At 43.9% G+C, this 15,613-nt stretch overlaps 2 protein-coding genes across 5 annotated transcripts in view; one reads left to right on the top strand and one right to left on the bottom strand.

The window, feature by feature from the left end:
• Nucleotides 1-7,756, bottom strand: part of ESF1 (ESF1 nucleolar pre-rRNA processing protein) — a 56,566-nt gene extending 48,810 nt beyond the window's left edge. Inside the window, exons 1-4 of one of the 4 annotated variants that reach the window (XM_083175828.1) lie at nucleotides 7,636-7,756; nucleotides 5,119-5,696; nucleotides 3,616-3,965; nucleotides 739-852 (exon numbers count right to left, since the gene is read on the bottom strand). In XM_083175828.1, coding sequence (XP_083031954.1) covers nucleotides 739-852; nucleotides 3,616-3,965; nucleotides 5,119-5,635 — 981 coding nt within the window. In that variant the 5' untranslated portion in view covers nucleotides 5,636-5,696; nucleotides 7,636-7,756. Of the gene's footprint in view, nucleotides 1-738; nucleotides 853-3,615; nucleotides 3,966-5,118; nucleotides 5,697-6,326; nucleotides 6,455-7,631 lie in introns of those variants that run through there. The other 3 variants (XM_083175829.1, XM_083175830.1, XM_083175831.1) reach the window with 3 other exon arrangements.
• Nucleotides 7,676-15,613, top strand: part of NDUFAF5 (NADH:ubiquinone oxidoreductase complex assembly factor 5) — a 52,943-nt gene continuing 45,005 nt past the window's right edge. Inside the window, exon 1 of the mRNA XM_083175832.1 lies at nucleotides 7,676-8,368. Coding sequence (XP_083031958.1) covers nucleotides 8,096-8,368 — 273 coding nt within the window. The 5' untranslated portion in view covers nucleotides 7,676-8,095. The remainder of the gene's footprint in view (nucleotides 8,369-15,613) is intronic.

Raw genomic sequence — 15,613 nt, 5'->3', positions numbered from 1 at the left:
CCCGTTTTAGTTTTGACCACAAATCACCAGGCGGGATTCAATGTCCTGCCTGCCGATCTGCAAAAAGGAGGCGTGTCCGCATAAACGGCCGTGGATTGTCGAGATCTGGCTGTCATTGCGACAATTCACAGCCGTTCTCGGCAAAACGGGCACGACAGCTTTTAAAGTCGGGCCCGTTCTGTCGATCTGCCTCTTCAATGCTTTCGGGCAAGACAGCATTGAATAGGAGCCCGGCGCTATTTCCTCTGTCGTAACTAGCGGCGGTGCTTGAATACCACTTCCTAAAAGAGAATAATGGTGCACGGAATGTTTTCTTGGTTCACCATAAAACCAGTTATAGCAAGGGCTTAAAAAATAGGAAAGATCACTGGATGGTCCCTCACCATTTAAAGATTTCTCAGGCCTTTGCTCTGAAAAGTGTATACTTTACGTCAAATTGGGGGCGGATGCCTGCCCCAGGGATGCATGCGTTTCTATGGGCGAACCCACAGTTTTCTTGGCACGCCCTTAAAATGCTGGGTGGTCCCAGGCGTCCTCCACCTGCCTTCCCATCATGTTGCGCAAGCGAATTTGAACCAGACAGTTCTGAACGGACCACAAAGTACCAGCCATCCAGCTCATAACTGCCACATTACAGGCCGTCGGCAAGCCAAGGTACAGTATGAGTTTTTAATTTATAAATACCAGTTATCTTTTCATCCATATTGTTTTTTCTCTTGTTTGTGTAAAACCACTTACCTTCACAGAGAAAACAACTCCTCCTTTCGGTTTAAAGGAGTTTAACAGTGCAAGCAGATCTTTCGCTTTAAGCCGATCCCAGTCCATGTTACATATAGCCAGGCGTCTGGTTACCTAGAGGACAGAAAGCAAATTGGAGACATAACATAATTACCAATGATGCATGTACTGTAGAATCCATACGATTTTCGAACATAAGCATTAAATAAACCCATAGTCAAGGGAAAATGAAGCCAACGACTTCACAGCCTGAACCACTCAGATCTAGGCATAGAAATTGGCAGCTGAGGGCTTTAACGCATATAATATCTATACAGCTGGTCTGACTCCTCTGTGCGCATGCATTAAATGTCTCAGGGCATTTGTTACACTGGAACATGAAAGTGGACCGCCTACTATACCGAAGTTGCTATAGAAACATCTAAGTTGGAGCAGTGTGGGAAGTGAGAATGTGCAATTATCCCTCTATGGTGGCTTTTTTCTCAGAAGAAAGCCACAGTAACATGATAATTGGATGAGCACAAGAGATAATAGGAGGGTGGAAAGAGATGATCAACGAAAATCATACTAAATCATTCAAACAGGATCTGCAGTGATGTACACTTTCACATCTGGGGGGGGGGGGGGGCATAAAAACTACTGCAGAGCAAGATTCCAGAGCATAAAATCAGTCTGCAGGTGCCAGGGAACAGGCGGCACCCATAGGCACCTGTGCAGATTTGGGTGACACGTGGGGTAGGGGCGGGGTTAGCTTAACTAGGCCTATTACAGTAAGGGCACATTTGCGTAATTGCAAACAGATGTCAGCTCCATTTTTGTGTTGTAGCATTTTTCTATGCCAATAAACATAATGGGAAAGTTGTATCTGATCTTTTAAAAAGACTGGCGTTCATGTACATGTAGGAACCACTGAGCCAATCCCAGCATCCTACACAGTGGAACTGGTAAACTGATCCCATTTATTTACCCTTTGAGTGCCAACATTGCTGTGAGCGATCCTCAAAATATCCCATAAAAACGCCAGCGCCGCTCCCAGCGACTGTTCTTTTAGTACAAATAAATACAAATACAGCCAAATCAAGTCAATTTTTAAGATCACTCACAGCAACGTTGGCACTCAAACGGTTAAATTCCATTATCGCCAGAAAAAAAAAAAAACTATGGAATCCTGTTACTAAAGTTTTGGCTGCGCCTATTTAACTGTATTCAGTACCTGTGTATTATATTTATATGTTTTCTCTTAAAATGCAGCATTGCAGTTACATATAATAGTTCACGTAGAATATGAGCACTGGTGTGAGCAAGGCACTTATACTACATACACACAGATGTGAGAGAGTTGATGGTTGGGATGCCACTCTCTACAGTAGAGCATTTGGGGTGAACGGAAAGATGGCTTTATTTTCTTGGGTGTCTACTGACATACGAGACAAAACTGTAATTTGGTACGAGTGAAGGTGCATACATACGTTGCAATTTCGGCTGTGTACGATTTGACAATGTAACCATACCATATTGACCATATTTACTTGAGATTTTGACTATACCAGAAAACTAGATTGTATACATTATAGTTAAAAAAATGGCTTGCCTGCCCAGCCTATTTTTTCTTGCTATGCCGATCTTACGGTGCGAGCCTAGGCATCAACCGCTGTGTACACACTGTGCTAACTTTTCTTCCAATTTTGACTATATAGCTCAAATCTCACCATGAGTATGCACCCTACGGGCCAGATGAATCAAGCTTCAAAAAGTGATAAAATGGGGAGTGATAAATAAACAGCCAGTCAGCTCCTTGCTGTCCTTTTTCAAACCCTGTCTGTGATATGGCAGTTAGGAGCATATTGGCTGGTTGTTTATCACTCTCCATTTCATCACTTTTTGAAGTTTGGTACACTCTAGCACAATGCAGCAACCCCAACATATCCAGTTCCACTTTTTCTGTCTGGGGTATCACTTTCTGCCCTGAGGCTTCTAGCACACTGTGGTCTGTATCACAGTACACAATACAAGATCCACCTTGCCAAGACATAATTATTGTGTTTGGTCAAGGTTAATGCATTGTACGTCAGATGGCCTCCTCAGACGTGCAGGTGGCACCATTCGATGAACAATGTGTGTAAACTACACAATGGTCATGCAGAGTGTCACAGGTGCCATGGTTGCACAATGTATTGTGAATTGGCGCTAAAGGCCCATACACACTAGGGGATTTTGAGCTGAAAGCCACTTAAACTGGGGGGGGGGGTGTTTGAGCGGCTTTCATCTCAAAGCCGCCCACTGCATATTGACCAGCGATGAGCGGTGATGCGCGCTCCCGCATCATTGCCGGGAATACCATTCATCTGCGAGTACTATCAGCAAATGAGCGGCTTTATGGACGGCTTTCCATAGCGCTGCGCTATGCAAAGCCGTTAACCTCCCCCCCACCCACCCCGCTGACAGTGCCGGGCAGGGGGAAAGCTGCTCAGTATGTATGCACTGAGCAGCTTTCCCCCCAGCGATGACAGCAGTCATTATGCTGAATAAAAGTGTGGGACTCAAAGGGTTAAATTCTTTATTCACAAATATGTTTCTTATTTTCTATTTAATTACGGGCAGTGTATTTTAAAATGATCACATCAGACAGAACTTTACATAGGTACAATGCTTCAAAGTAAGGATCTCTTTCTAATTTACTGTATATGAATTACAAAGATTTTATTTCTAAATTATACTCTTCCATTCCTTTCACTGAACCAGTAAAATATACCCAAAATGTAATTCTGCAAAAAAAAAAAAAAAATATTGATGAAGAACGGAGATTTGGGAGAATGGCCATATATATATCATTATTTCCGGCTCTAATTCTCTTGTATGGGCAAACACCAAACTTACCTGATCCCCACGAGGGGCATCTTTGTCCATTTCCCTCCAGGCATGTTCAATTTCAGGGTCTTTCTCAGCTATGCCAACTATGTCCTCTTCGTCCTCTTCATCTTCATCCTCAGAGCTTGTTTCAATATTCCCTTTACCACGAGCAAGATCAGGACCACTGTCACTGTCTTCCTCTTCACCAGATTCTTCATCTTCTTCAGAGTCTCCTGAATGCTCGCTTTGAAGCTCATCCTCCTCTTCACTTTCTTCATCGCTACCTTCCTTTTCCAGGTCAATGCCAGTTCCTTCAGAAGCTTCCTCTTCAGAACCAATCTCGTCATTGCTGTCCACTTCACTTTCCTCGTCAACACCTGGAAGATTAACGAACATTGTAGTTACTCATCAGCTCTTTAAGTCTGCACCAATTTCTCTAACCATACCATAGGGAGATTAAAGAAAGTTTGTATGCACGTACCTACACACTGCGATTTTTCGAGCTACAGAACTATGGCGTTGCTGCCCAGAAAATTAAAACAAATGCCCTCTACCACAATCAACGTCCTCAGCAACTGTATACACCTATGCTAAAATTAGGATCAGAGTGTGTCAATGTAGACTGGACGCAGCAGTTGCGACACTGGAGCCATGTTTATTAACATACATGATCACGGCTGAAGGCAGACACAACCATCCACCCCAAAAATACAAAACAGTAGTGACAAATCAGCGTTTTAGCTGCCACACCCCGCCACAGTCCCGCTTGTCAATCAGAGAAAGAATATGTGCCAGCACTGGCTGTACCAATAATTGGACCAGACGGTTCTCAAAAAAATATAACAATTTAAAAAATTAGAACACAAATGAAATATAACCAGTAGTGGAGTGAATCAATAGACATACAGTCCAAGTGTACTGTTCAAACATATATCACCAGGATATTATTGCTTGTTACTTGTAATGAATATTTTTTATGAAATACTGACAAATGGATTCATATTACCATCCTGGTTGGTCTGGTCGATATTTTGTATCCAGACTTGGAACAAAATATCGACCAGACCAATCAGGGTGGTAATATGAATCCATTTGTCAGTATTTCATGAAAAATATTCATTACAAGTAACAAGCAATAATATCCCGGTGATCACTCGTAATAGGTGCCACCCCTAGGCACGTGCCTCACACTCGAAAGAACTGCACAGTGCCCCTAATCCACAGCATGTTGTTTAGGGGCAGGGAGAGGGAAGCAACAAGGTCAGTTCCCAAAAATGGATTTGTAGTAGAATTTGTGGTCAACTATGCAAAAAAAAAACACATATCTAATCACTATGCAGTAAATTAACTAAGATGGAAGCTCTATTGAGGATGGGACGTCTCTCACAGAGCAACTAGATTTTACTATTTATTTATTTAGCACCTTCTAGAAGATAGATAGAATCCAATTGGTAACATCCCATCTTAGTAAATCTACCCCTACGATAGCCATTAGATCAGCAGACACAATGTAAGATTCCCATAAAATACCTGATTCTTCTTCGGATTCATCTACAGGTTTCTTGTTTGTTTTACCAGGTAGGTTACCGGCTGGCTTCTGTGTAGTCTTCAGGCACTCCACTTTTCCCAGCTTTATTTCTTTGGGTAGTTTACTCTCTTTCGCCTTTAGTTTTTTGTTATCCTTCCTGTCACTCGTTTCCTCAGGAGATAGATTTTTTTTCTTTTCTTTCTGTTTTGACTCTGGATCCGCCTTTTTCTTCAGTTTGTTTTTTTTGGTCTGTAAAGGCGTTTCTCTATTGGATGACCCGCCATCATCGGAATCGGACAGTTCGTAGAAACGCTTCAAGTCCTCAGCTGTGTTGCGATTAATTGTCCGTCCCCGCTTATCCACTGTGTGTTTCAGACTAAACTTCTGGTCATGGAACATTGCACGAAAGCGCTTATCAATTTTTATTTTCTTGTCCTTTTCGTGCATTTCCCAAAATCTGGGATCCTTTGTGACCCGACTAAATCGCTGGTCTGAGGAGAGACCTTCTTTCGACGCCATCTTCAGAGAGTTTAATAAAACAGACAAGTGCAGAAAAAAATAATCCAATCTATGTCAGAACCTTAAAAAAGCAGAGGAAAAAATGCATAAGCTTAGTGTATGATCAAGCTCCCAAAAAAATAAAATAAAATACAGAATTCACAAAGAAAACAGCTAGTCCCAGATTCCTGGGACTATAATTTCACTGTACATTGCATAGCACGAACATGCCTGCCCGAAGCAAGAAAACAATATCTACCTGCATGTGCCGAATAACCCTGCTCAGACATTGGTTGGTCGGGCTGCTCAACTAAGACATTGGTTGGTCGGGCTGCTCAACTAAGACATTGGTTGGTCGGGCTGCTCAACTAAGACATTGGTTGGTCGGGCTGCTCAACTAAGACATTGGTTGGTCGGGCTGCTCAACTAAGACATTGGTTGGTCTGGCTGCTCAACGTATAGATCTAGATAATATTTAGCAATAACTGTAAATTCAACCAAAATCATCCAGATTTTATGGATCTACATTGGAAGAGGACTGCAAGCCAATCCAGATGTAGTCATCCACCAAGAGCACCTGCCCTCTATCCCTATCTATATCTGATTGCCACCTACAAGATGTACATAATAAGACTTTTTGCACCATGCTTGCAGTAATTTCTGGCCACTAGGGAAACATGGGCAAAGTCTTTACCAATCATTGAACACTTACTCCTAGAGTGTTAAAGAGAGAGTTCATAGAGGCATAGGACCTTATTCAAGTCCGCTAGCACACAACCTCCGCATGTGCATGAGCTGAGTGCGTGCATTCACGGCGAACTAACTGTTCGGCGGGTGAATTCACACAGCATATGGGCTGAACCATTAGCATATGGGAACGCTGAGCATTTCATGGCATTCTCATGCTGATGAGGCCGTGACGGACATGCTGGGGGCGGGCAGCTGACATCAAACAATAATCATCGAACAGAGGGACAGAATGAGACCCCGCTGGGTTTAATGAAAAAGTGATTCTTGAGAGCCGGTAAGATGTTTTATAGAGATGGAAATTTATTTACTAAAGTGCAGGTTTTCAGAAGTTGAGACGTTGCCCATAGCAACCAATCACATTCATCTAGCACCTGAATCTAGAAGATAACAGCCAGAATCAGGTAGCTCACAATTGAGCCGTTTCTTCAATATGAACCGAGTGAGCCGTGAAACTTGAGCGGCGGTTCCCGGTGTGAGACAGTTCTTTCACAATCACTGTTCACTGGCTTGGAAAAGAACAGTCTAGCTCCAGGAACCTCCGCTAAATTTTCACGACTCATATTTATCCCAGTTCCCACCATCCTCCGCAGCTCCTCACTCCCCTCCACCTCTTGTTTCTACCAATCAACCTAAATACCGCCAGCATAAGGTCCAACGGCTGACAAAGCATCTGACACCACAGATTACCTGTTACTGATTAAATCAATTGTGACCAGCAAAATCATTCCGTTAAGGATGGTCTATGATCTTCCCTGCATGCAGGAAGATCATAGACCAATCTTCTGTAAAGTGTATCAAATCGTTCCGTGTGTACGCACGATTAACAATTTGATAGCTGTTGGTACACTCACAGCATCCTTCCGTGTGTATGCACCTTTATTCATTTTTTTTTTCTTTGTTTTAGCTCATTTATACATTGTTAGGCACTGCAGAACCCTGGTGACACCATATAAATAAACAATAATACCAACAACCAGTCAGCTTGCATCATGACAGTATCTAGTATAAGACAATAGTTAGAAAGGGTGCTATGGATAATACAGGTTCCGCCTGCCCGCTTTACGTTTTATACATCTACCTTATTACTACTTTGAATTAATGTGCAGCACCTTGCTTAGCATCCTCTGTACAGATAAGCATGGTAAAGCATAAGCAGCAGTAGCTCCCGTGCTAAAGGAGAAAGCTAACAAGACTATAGGCAGACCAGTGACTGCTGAACTACAAGACGCAGCATGCCCACCCCGGCACACGGAGCTCTATATTATACCCACTGCGTGTGCGCTATCATCCGCTCCCAGCCATATGCACCTCTTCCGCCAGCTTCCCCTCTGCTCGTTACCACGTGTTCCCTGCCCCACAATGCCTTGTTCTACACTGTCCTTTAACACGGCTACGGTGGCCGCCTGTGATCAGTTTTATAGAGCGCGTTTCCATGTCCTGCACTGGTGCCCTTGGCTCAGCTACTGCTGTGCCGCTGTCAGTTTGGGCAGCAGCTGAGAGTGTGTACGCCGGAGAGAGCTCCGTGCTTGCAGCGTACGGGGGCTGCACATCCTCGGTGCCTACGGTGTGTTCCCTCCTATAGTATACATACAGTAGCTACTCAGCCTGCTCCGTTCCCTTATTATGTATACAGGTGGCAAGTATGTCCTGACTCACTCTGTGCTGCTGTGGGGTTAGCTGCTAATTGCTGTTGCTGATTTGGCATAGTGGTTGACACTGGCAGTCCTTGCCATGGTTACCAGTGCCTGGGGGGTGTCCCTGTGCAGGAAGTGTTCCCTCCTGGTCTACAGAGGAGGGCACAGGGTTCTTGGCACCAGTGGGTGGTACCGTTCTAATGCCACAATTGTCACTGGAATACCCCAGCACTGTGTGCCCCTGAGAAAAGCGTCTACCTCCAAAACAGAGACTCTTTTCAATGTGTTTGACAGAAGCATGAAAAGGAGGCAGAAGAAGTGGGCAGCGTGTCAAGCCAATGCCCAGCAATATGACTACCTACAGGAGGAGGTGAGTGGCACAGTTTCACCCCTCCCTGTGTCTCCCTCTGCGAGTTTTTATGTCAATGTGAGAAACCCCACGAGGCTGAAGTTGGCTTCTTATTCGGCCAGCTTCTTATTCGAGCTCCAGCTTCTTATTCAGAACAATCACTTTTACAAGAGTTAATGAATCTTGGACCACAAATGTGACTGCAGAAATTAACACAGGGGGGTTACTTACATATGACCCACTTGCAATTTCTTTTGACCAACAATGATTTAGGCAGAAAATGGGCACAAAAATGGGCATGGGTCCCAGATTTCATCATTTTGAATAAGTAGCTGGTGTCCTGCAAGGGTTAAACAGCGTTGGTCAAAAAATGTTACACTTGGAATCCACACAGGGGGGTCACATACATATGACCCACTTGCCATTTCTTTTGACCAACAAGGATTTGGGCAGTAATAGGGCAGTAAAGTGGGCATGGGTCACAGATGTCATTATTTTGAATAAGTAGCTGGTGTCCTGCAAGGGTTAAACAGTGTTGGTCAAAACATATTACACTTGAAACCCACACAGGGGGGTTGCCTACATATGACCCACTTGCAATTTCTTTTGACCAACAATGATTTGGGCAGAAAATGGGCACTATTATGGGCATGGGTCCCAGATATCATTTTGAATAAGTAGCTGGTGTCCTGCAAGGGTTAAACAGCGTTGGTCAAAAAATATTACACTGGAAACCCGCACAGGGGGGTCACTTACATATGACCCACTTGCCATTTCTTTTGACCAACAAGGATTTGGGCAGAAATAGGGCAGTAAAGTGGGCATAGGTCCCAGAATTCATCATTTTGAATAAGTAGCTGGTGTCCTGCAAGGGTTAAACAGCGTTGGTCAAAAAATGTTACACTTGGAATCCACACAGGGGGGTCACTTACATATGACCCACTTGCCATTTCTTTTGACCAACAAGGATTTGGGCAGTAATAGGGCAGTAAAGTGGGCATGGGTCACAGATGTCATTATTTTGAATAAGTAGCTGGTGTCCTGCAAGGGTTAAACAGTGTTGGTCAAAACATATTACACTTGAAACCCACACAGGGGGGTTGCCTACATATGACCCACTTGCAATTTCTTTTGACCAACAATGATTTGGGCAGAAAATGGGCACAATTATGGGCATGGGTCCCAGATATCATTTTGAATAAGTAGCTGGTGTCCTGCAAGGGTTAAACAGCGTTGGTCAAAAAATATTACACTGGAAACCCGCACAGGGGGGTCACTTACATATGACCCACTTGCCATTTCTTTTGACCAACAAGGATTTGGGCAGAAATAGGGCAGTAAAGTGGGCATAGGTCCCAGATTTCATCATTTTGAATAAGTAGCTGGTGTCCTGCAAGGGTTAACCCCTTCCTGACAGAGCTAGTTTTTGCGTTCCTGACAGAGCCATTTTTTTCAAATCTGACATGTCTCACTTAAGTGGGGATAACTTTTTTTTGCTTTTACTTATCCCAGTGATTTTGAGATTGTTTTTTCGTGACACATTGTACTTCAAATTAGTGGTAAATTTGGGTCGATACAGTCTGTGTTTTTTTGTGAAAAATACCAAAATGTCGTGAAAAAATGGAAAATTTAGCGATTTGCAAAATGTTAAATTTTCTGCTTGTGAGACAAATAATCATACCACTCAAAATAGTTAATAACTAACATAGACCATATGTCTACTTTATATTTCCATCATTATTTCAACTTCCTTTTAATTTTTTTGGACACTAGGAGGCTTACAATATGAATAGCAAATTCTCAAATTTTCAAGAAAATTTCAAACACTGATTTTTTTAGGGACCAGTTCAGTTCTGATGTGACTTTGAGGGACTTGTATGTGAGACACCCCCATAAATGATGCCATTTCAAAAACTGCACCCCTCACAGTATTCAAAACAGCATTTTGGAAGTTTGTTAACCCTTTAGGTGTTTCACAGGAATTAAAACAAAGTGTAGGTGAAATTTCAAAATTTCATTTTTTTTTCGGATTTTCAATTTTAATACATTTTTCTAAGGAACACAGTAGATTTTACTAGAGAAATGTGACTAAAAATTGATTCCCCCAATTCTTTGGTTTTCATAAATATCCTATATGTGGCCCTAGTGTGCACGGTGACCAAACCACCGGCTTCATAATAGAAGGAGCACCTACTTGATTTTGGAGCCTCCTTTTTATGAGATTATTTTTTAGGCACCATGTAGGTTTCTAGGCACCATAAGATGCTAAAAGTTAGGAACCCCCCCACAAGTGACCCCATTTTGCAAACTACACCCCTCAGGGAATTCATCTAGGGGTATAGTGTACATTTCAAACCCCCAGGGGTTTCACCAATTGTGGTACAACTGGGCAGTGAAAATGAAAAAAAATAATTTTTCATTTTCACAGCTCAGTTGTATCAAAATTGGTGAAACCCCGGGGGGTTTGAAATGTACTCTATACCCCTAGATGAATTCCCTGAGGGGTGTAGTTTGCAAAATGGGGTCACTTGTGGGGGGGTTCCACTGTATGGGTGTTTCGGGGGTCATTCAACCAGAATCTGTGCTGCAAAATCCAAAAATCACTCCTTCCCTTCTGAGTCCTGCCATGCACCCAACTGGTATTTTTTGGTCACATGTGAGGCATTGCCGTACCCGGGAGAAATTGGGGCACAGATTTTGGGGTGCTTTGTCTCCTTCATTCCTTGTGAAAATGAAAAATTTTGAGCCAGATCTGCATTTTTGTGTAAAAAAATTTATTTTTTTACACAAAAATGCAGTTCTGGCTCAAAATTTTTAATTTTCACAAGGAATGAAGGAGACAAAGCACCCCAAAATCTGTGCCCCAATTTCTCCCGGGTACGGCAATGCCTCACATGTGACCAAAAAATACCAGTTGGGTGCATGGCAGGACTCAGAAGGGAAGGAGTGATTTTTGGTGGTGGAATGAATGGCGGGTGCTATGTCGCATTAGCAAGACCCCCGAAGCACCAATACAGTGGAACCCCCCCACAAGTGACCCCATTTTGGTCACCAGCTTTGGGAGGGGGGCTGGCGCTGCGGCTGGCGGGGGGGTGGGAGGGGTGCTGGCGCTGCGGCAGCCGGGTGGGTGGGAGGGAGGGGGGCTGCCGGGTGGGAGGGGGGGGGGGCTGGCGATCGTAGGTGATCGGTGCGGTATACGCACACACACACACACACACACACACACACATATATATATATATATATATATATATATATATGTGTGTATATATATATATATATATATATATATATATACATATATATACATATATATACACACACATATATATATATATATATATATATATGTGTGTGTATATATATATATATATATATATATATATATATACACATTTGCACATTTTTTTTTATTTTATTTTATTTTTTAACTTTTCCAGCAGCAGCATGATGCTGCTGCTGCTGCTGCTGCTGCTGCGGGGGGGAGGGGGGAGGAGGGGAGCGCAGCGTGCGCTCCGGACGTAGCGGTGGAGCCGCTGGAGCTGCTGCTGCTGCCGGGTGAGTGCCCGGCGGGTGGGAGGGGGGTGCTGCCGCTCGGTGGTGATCGGTGCTGCACCGATCACCACCGATCCCTGTGTTACCGAGCGGCTTAGCCGCCGGTAACACAGGAAACGCTGTGAATGGCTGTTCAGATTTGAACAGCCAATCACAGCGATCGCCGACCGGGGGGGGCACCCCTGCCCCCCCTGGGCGACGAGGGGGGATGTCTGCTGTCAGGGACAGCAGACATCACCTAACTGTCACTGCGTCTCTAGACGCAGTGACAGTTTGAAGTCATGACGTACATGTACGTCAAATGTCGGGAAGTACTTCCCGACCATGACGTACATGTACGTCAAATGTCGGGAAGGGGTTAAACAGCGTTGGTCAAAAAATGTTACACTTGGAATCCACACAGGGGGGTCACTTACATATGACCCACTTGCCATTTCTTTTGACCAACAAGGATTTGGGCAGAAATAGGGCAGAAAAGTGGGCATGGGTCCCAGAATCATCATTTTGAATAAGTAGCTGGTGTCCTGCAAGGGTTAAACAGCGTTGGTCAAAAAATATTACACTGGAAACCCGCACAGGGGGGTCACTTACATATGACCCACTTGCCATTTCTTTTGAACAACAAGGATTTGGGCAGAAATAGGGCAGTAAAGTGGGCATGGGTCCCAGAATCATCATTTTGAATAAGTAGCTGGTGTCCTGCAAGGGTTAAACAGCGTTGCTCAAAAAATATTACACTGGAAACCCGCACAGGGGGGTCACTTACATATGACCCACTTGCCATTTCTTTTGGCCCACAAGGATTTGGGCAGTAATAGGGCAGTAAAGTGGGCATGGGTCACAGATGTCATTATTTTGAATAAGTAGCTGGTGTCCTGCAAGGGTTAAACAGTGTTGGTCAAAACATATTACACTTGAAACCCACACAGGGGGGTTGCCTACATATGACCCACTTGCAATTTCTTTTGACCAACAATGATTTGGGCAGAAAATGGGCACAAAAATGGGCATGGGTCCCAGATATCATTTTGAATAAGTAGCTGGTGTCCTGCAAGGGTTAAACAGCGTTGGTCAAAAAATATTACACTGGAAACCCGCACAGGGGGGTCACTTACATATGACCCACTTGCCATTTCTTTTGACCAACAAGGATTTGGGCAGAAATAGGGCAGTAAAGTGGGCATGGGTCCCAGATTTCATCATTTTGAATAAGTAGCTGGTGTCCTGCAAGGGTTAAACAGCGTTGGTCAAAAAATGTTACACTTGGAATCCACACAGGGGGGGTCACGTACATATGACCCACTTGCCATTTCTTTTGACCAACAAGGATTTGGGCAGAAATAGGGCAGAAAAGTGGGCATGGGTCCCAGAATCATCATTTTGAATAAGTAGCTGGTGTCCTGCAAGGGTTAAACAGCGTTGGTCAAAAAATATTACACTGGAAACCCGTACAAGGGGGTCACTTACATATGACCCACTTGCCATTTCTTTTGACCAACAAGGATTTGGGCAGAAATAGGGCAGAAAAGTGGGCATGGGTCCCAGAATCATCATTTTGAATAAGTAGCTGGTGTCCTGCAAGGGTTAAACAGCGTTGGTCAAAAAATGTTACACTTGGAATCCACACAGGGGGGTCACGTACATATGACCCACTTGCCATTTCTTTTGACCAACAAGGATTTGGGCAGAAATAGGGCAGAAAAGTGGGCATGGGTCCCAGAATCATCATTTTGAATAAGTAGCTGGTGTCCTGCAAGGGTTAAACAGCGTTGGTCAAAAAATATTACACTGGAAACCAGCACAGGGGGGTCACTTACATATGACCCACTTGCCATTTCTTTTGACCAACAAGGATTTGGGCAGTAATAGGGCAGTAAAGTGGGCATGGGTCACAGATGTCATTATTTTGAATAAGTAGCTGGTGTCCTGCAAGGGTTAAACAGTGTTGGTCAAAACATATTACACTTGAAACCCACACAGGGGGGTTGCCTACATATGACCCACTTGCAATTTCTTTTGACCAACAATGATTTGGGCAGAAAATGGGCACAATTATGGGCATGGGTCCCAGATATCATTTTGAATAAGTAGCTGGTGTCCTGCAAGGGTTAAACAGCGTTGGTCAAAAAATATTACACTGGAAACCCGCACAGGGGGGTCACTTACATATGACCCACTTGCCATTTCTTTTGACCAACAAGGATTTGGCAGAAATAGGGCAGAAAAGTGGGCATGGGTCCCAGAATCATCATTTTGAATAAGTAGCTGGTGTCCTGCAAGGGTTAAACAGCGTTGGTCAAAAAATATTACACTGTAAACCCGCACAGGGGGGTCAGATACATATAACCCACTTGCCATTTCTTTTGACCAACAAGGATTTGGGCAGAAATAGGGCAGTAAAGTGGGCATGGGTCCTAGAATCATCATTTTGAATAAGTAGCTGGTGTCCTGCAAGGGACATCAAAATGATGAAATCTGGGAACCATGCCCACTTTACTGCCCTATTTCGGCCCAAATCCTTGTTGGTCAAAAGAAATGGCAAGTGGGTCATATGTAAGTGACCCCCCTGTGCGGGTTTCCAGTGTAATATTTTTTGACCAACGCTGTTTAACCCTTGCAGGACACCAGCTACTTATTCAAAATGATGATTCTGGGACCCATGCCCACTTTTCTGCCCTATTTCTGCCCAAATCCTTGTTGGTCAAAAGAAATGGCAAGTGGGTCATATGTAAGTGACCCCCCTGTGCGGGTTTCCAGTGTAATATTTTTTGACCAACGCTGTTTAACCCTTGCAGGACACCAGCTACTTATTCAAAATGATGATTCTGGGACCCATGCCCACTTTTCTGCCCTATTTCTGCCCAAATCCTTGTTGGTCAAAAGAAATGGCAAGTGGGTCATATGTAAGTGACCCCCCTGTGCGGGTTTCCAGTGTAATATTTGTTGACCAACGCTGTTTAACCCTTGCAGAACACCAGCTACTTATTCAAAATGATGATTCTGTGACCCATGCCCACTTTAGTGCCCTATTTCTGCCCAAATCCTTGCTGGTCAAAAGAAATGGCAAGTGGGTCATATGTAAGTGACCCCCCTGTGCGGGTTTCCAGTGTAATATTTTTTGACCAACGCTGTTTAACCCTTGCAGGACACCAGCTACTTATTCTAAATGATATCTGGGACCCATGCCCATTTTTGTGCCCATTTTCTGCCCAAATCATTGTTGGTCGAAAGAAATTGCAAGTGGGTCATATGTAGGCAACCCCCCTGTGTGGGTTTCAAGTGTAATATGTTTTGACCAACACTGTTTAACCCTTGCAGGACACCAGCTACTTATTCAAAATAATGACATCTGTGACCCATGCCCACTTTACTGCCCTATTACTGCCCAAATCCTTGCTGGTCAAAAGCAATGGCAAGTGGGTCATATGCAAGTGACCTCCCTGTGCAGGTTTCCAATGTAATATTTTTTGACCAACGCTGTTTAACCCTTGCAGGACGCCAGCTACTTATTCAAAATGATGATTCTGGGACCCATGCCCATTTTTGTGCCCATTTTCTGCCCAAATCCTTGTTGGTCAAAAGAAATGGCAAGTGGGTCATATGTAAGTAACCCCCCTGTGTGGATTCCAAGTGTAACATTTTTTGACCAACGCTGTTTAACCCTTGCAGGACACCAGCTACTTATTCCAAATGATATCTGGGACCCATGCC

Source organism: Crinia signifera, chromosome 3 (genome assembly GCF_055691185.1).
Source record: "Crinia signifera chromosome 3, ASM5569118v1, whole genome shotgun sequence".
In the NCBI taxonomy this organism is placed as follows: Eukaryota; Metazoa; Chordata; class Amphibia; order Anura; family Myobatrachidae; genus Crinia; species Crinia signifera.
This window is presented reverse-complemented; position numbering and strand designations above follow the sequence as displayed.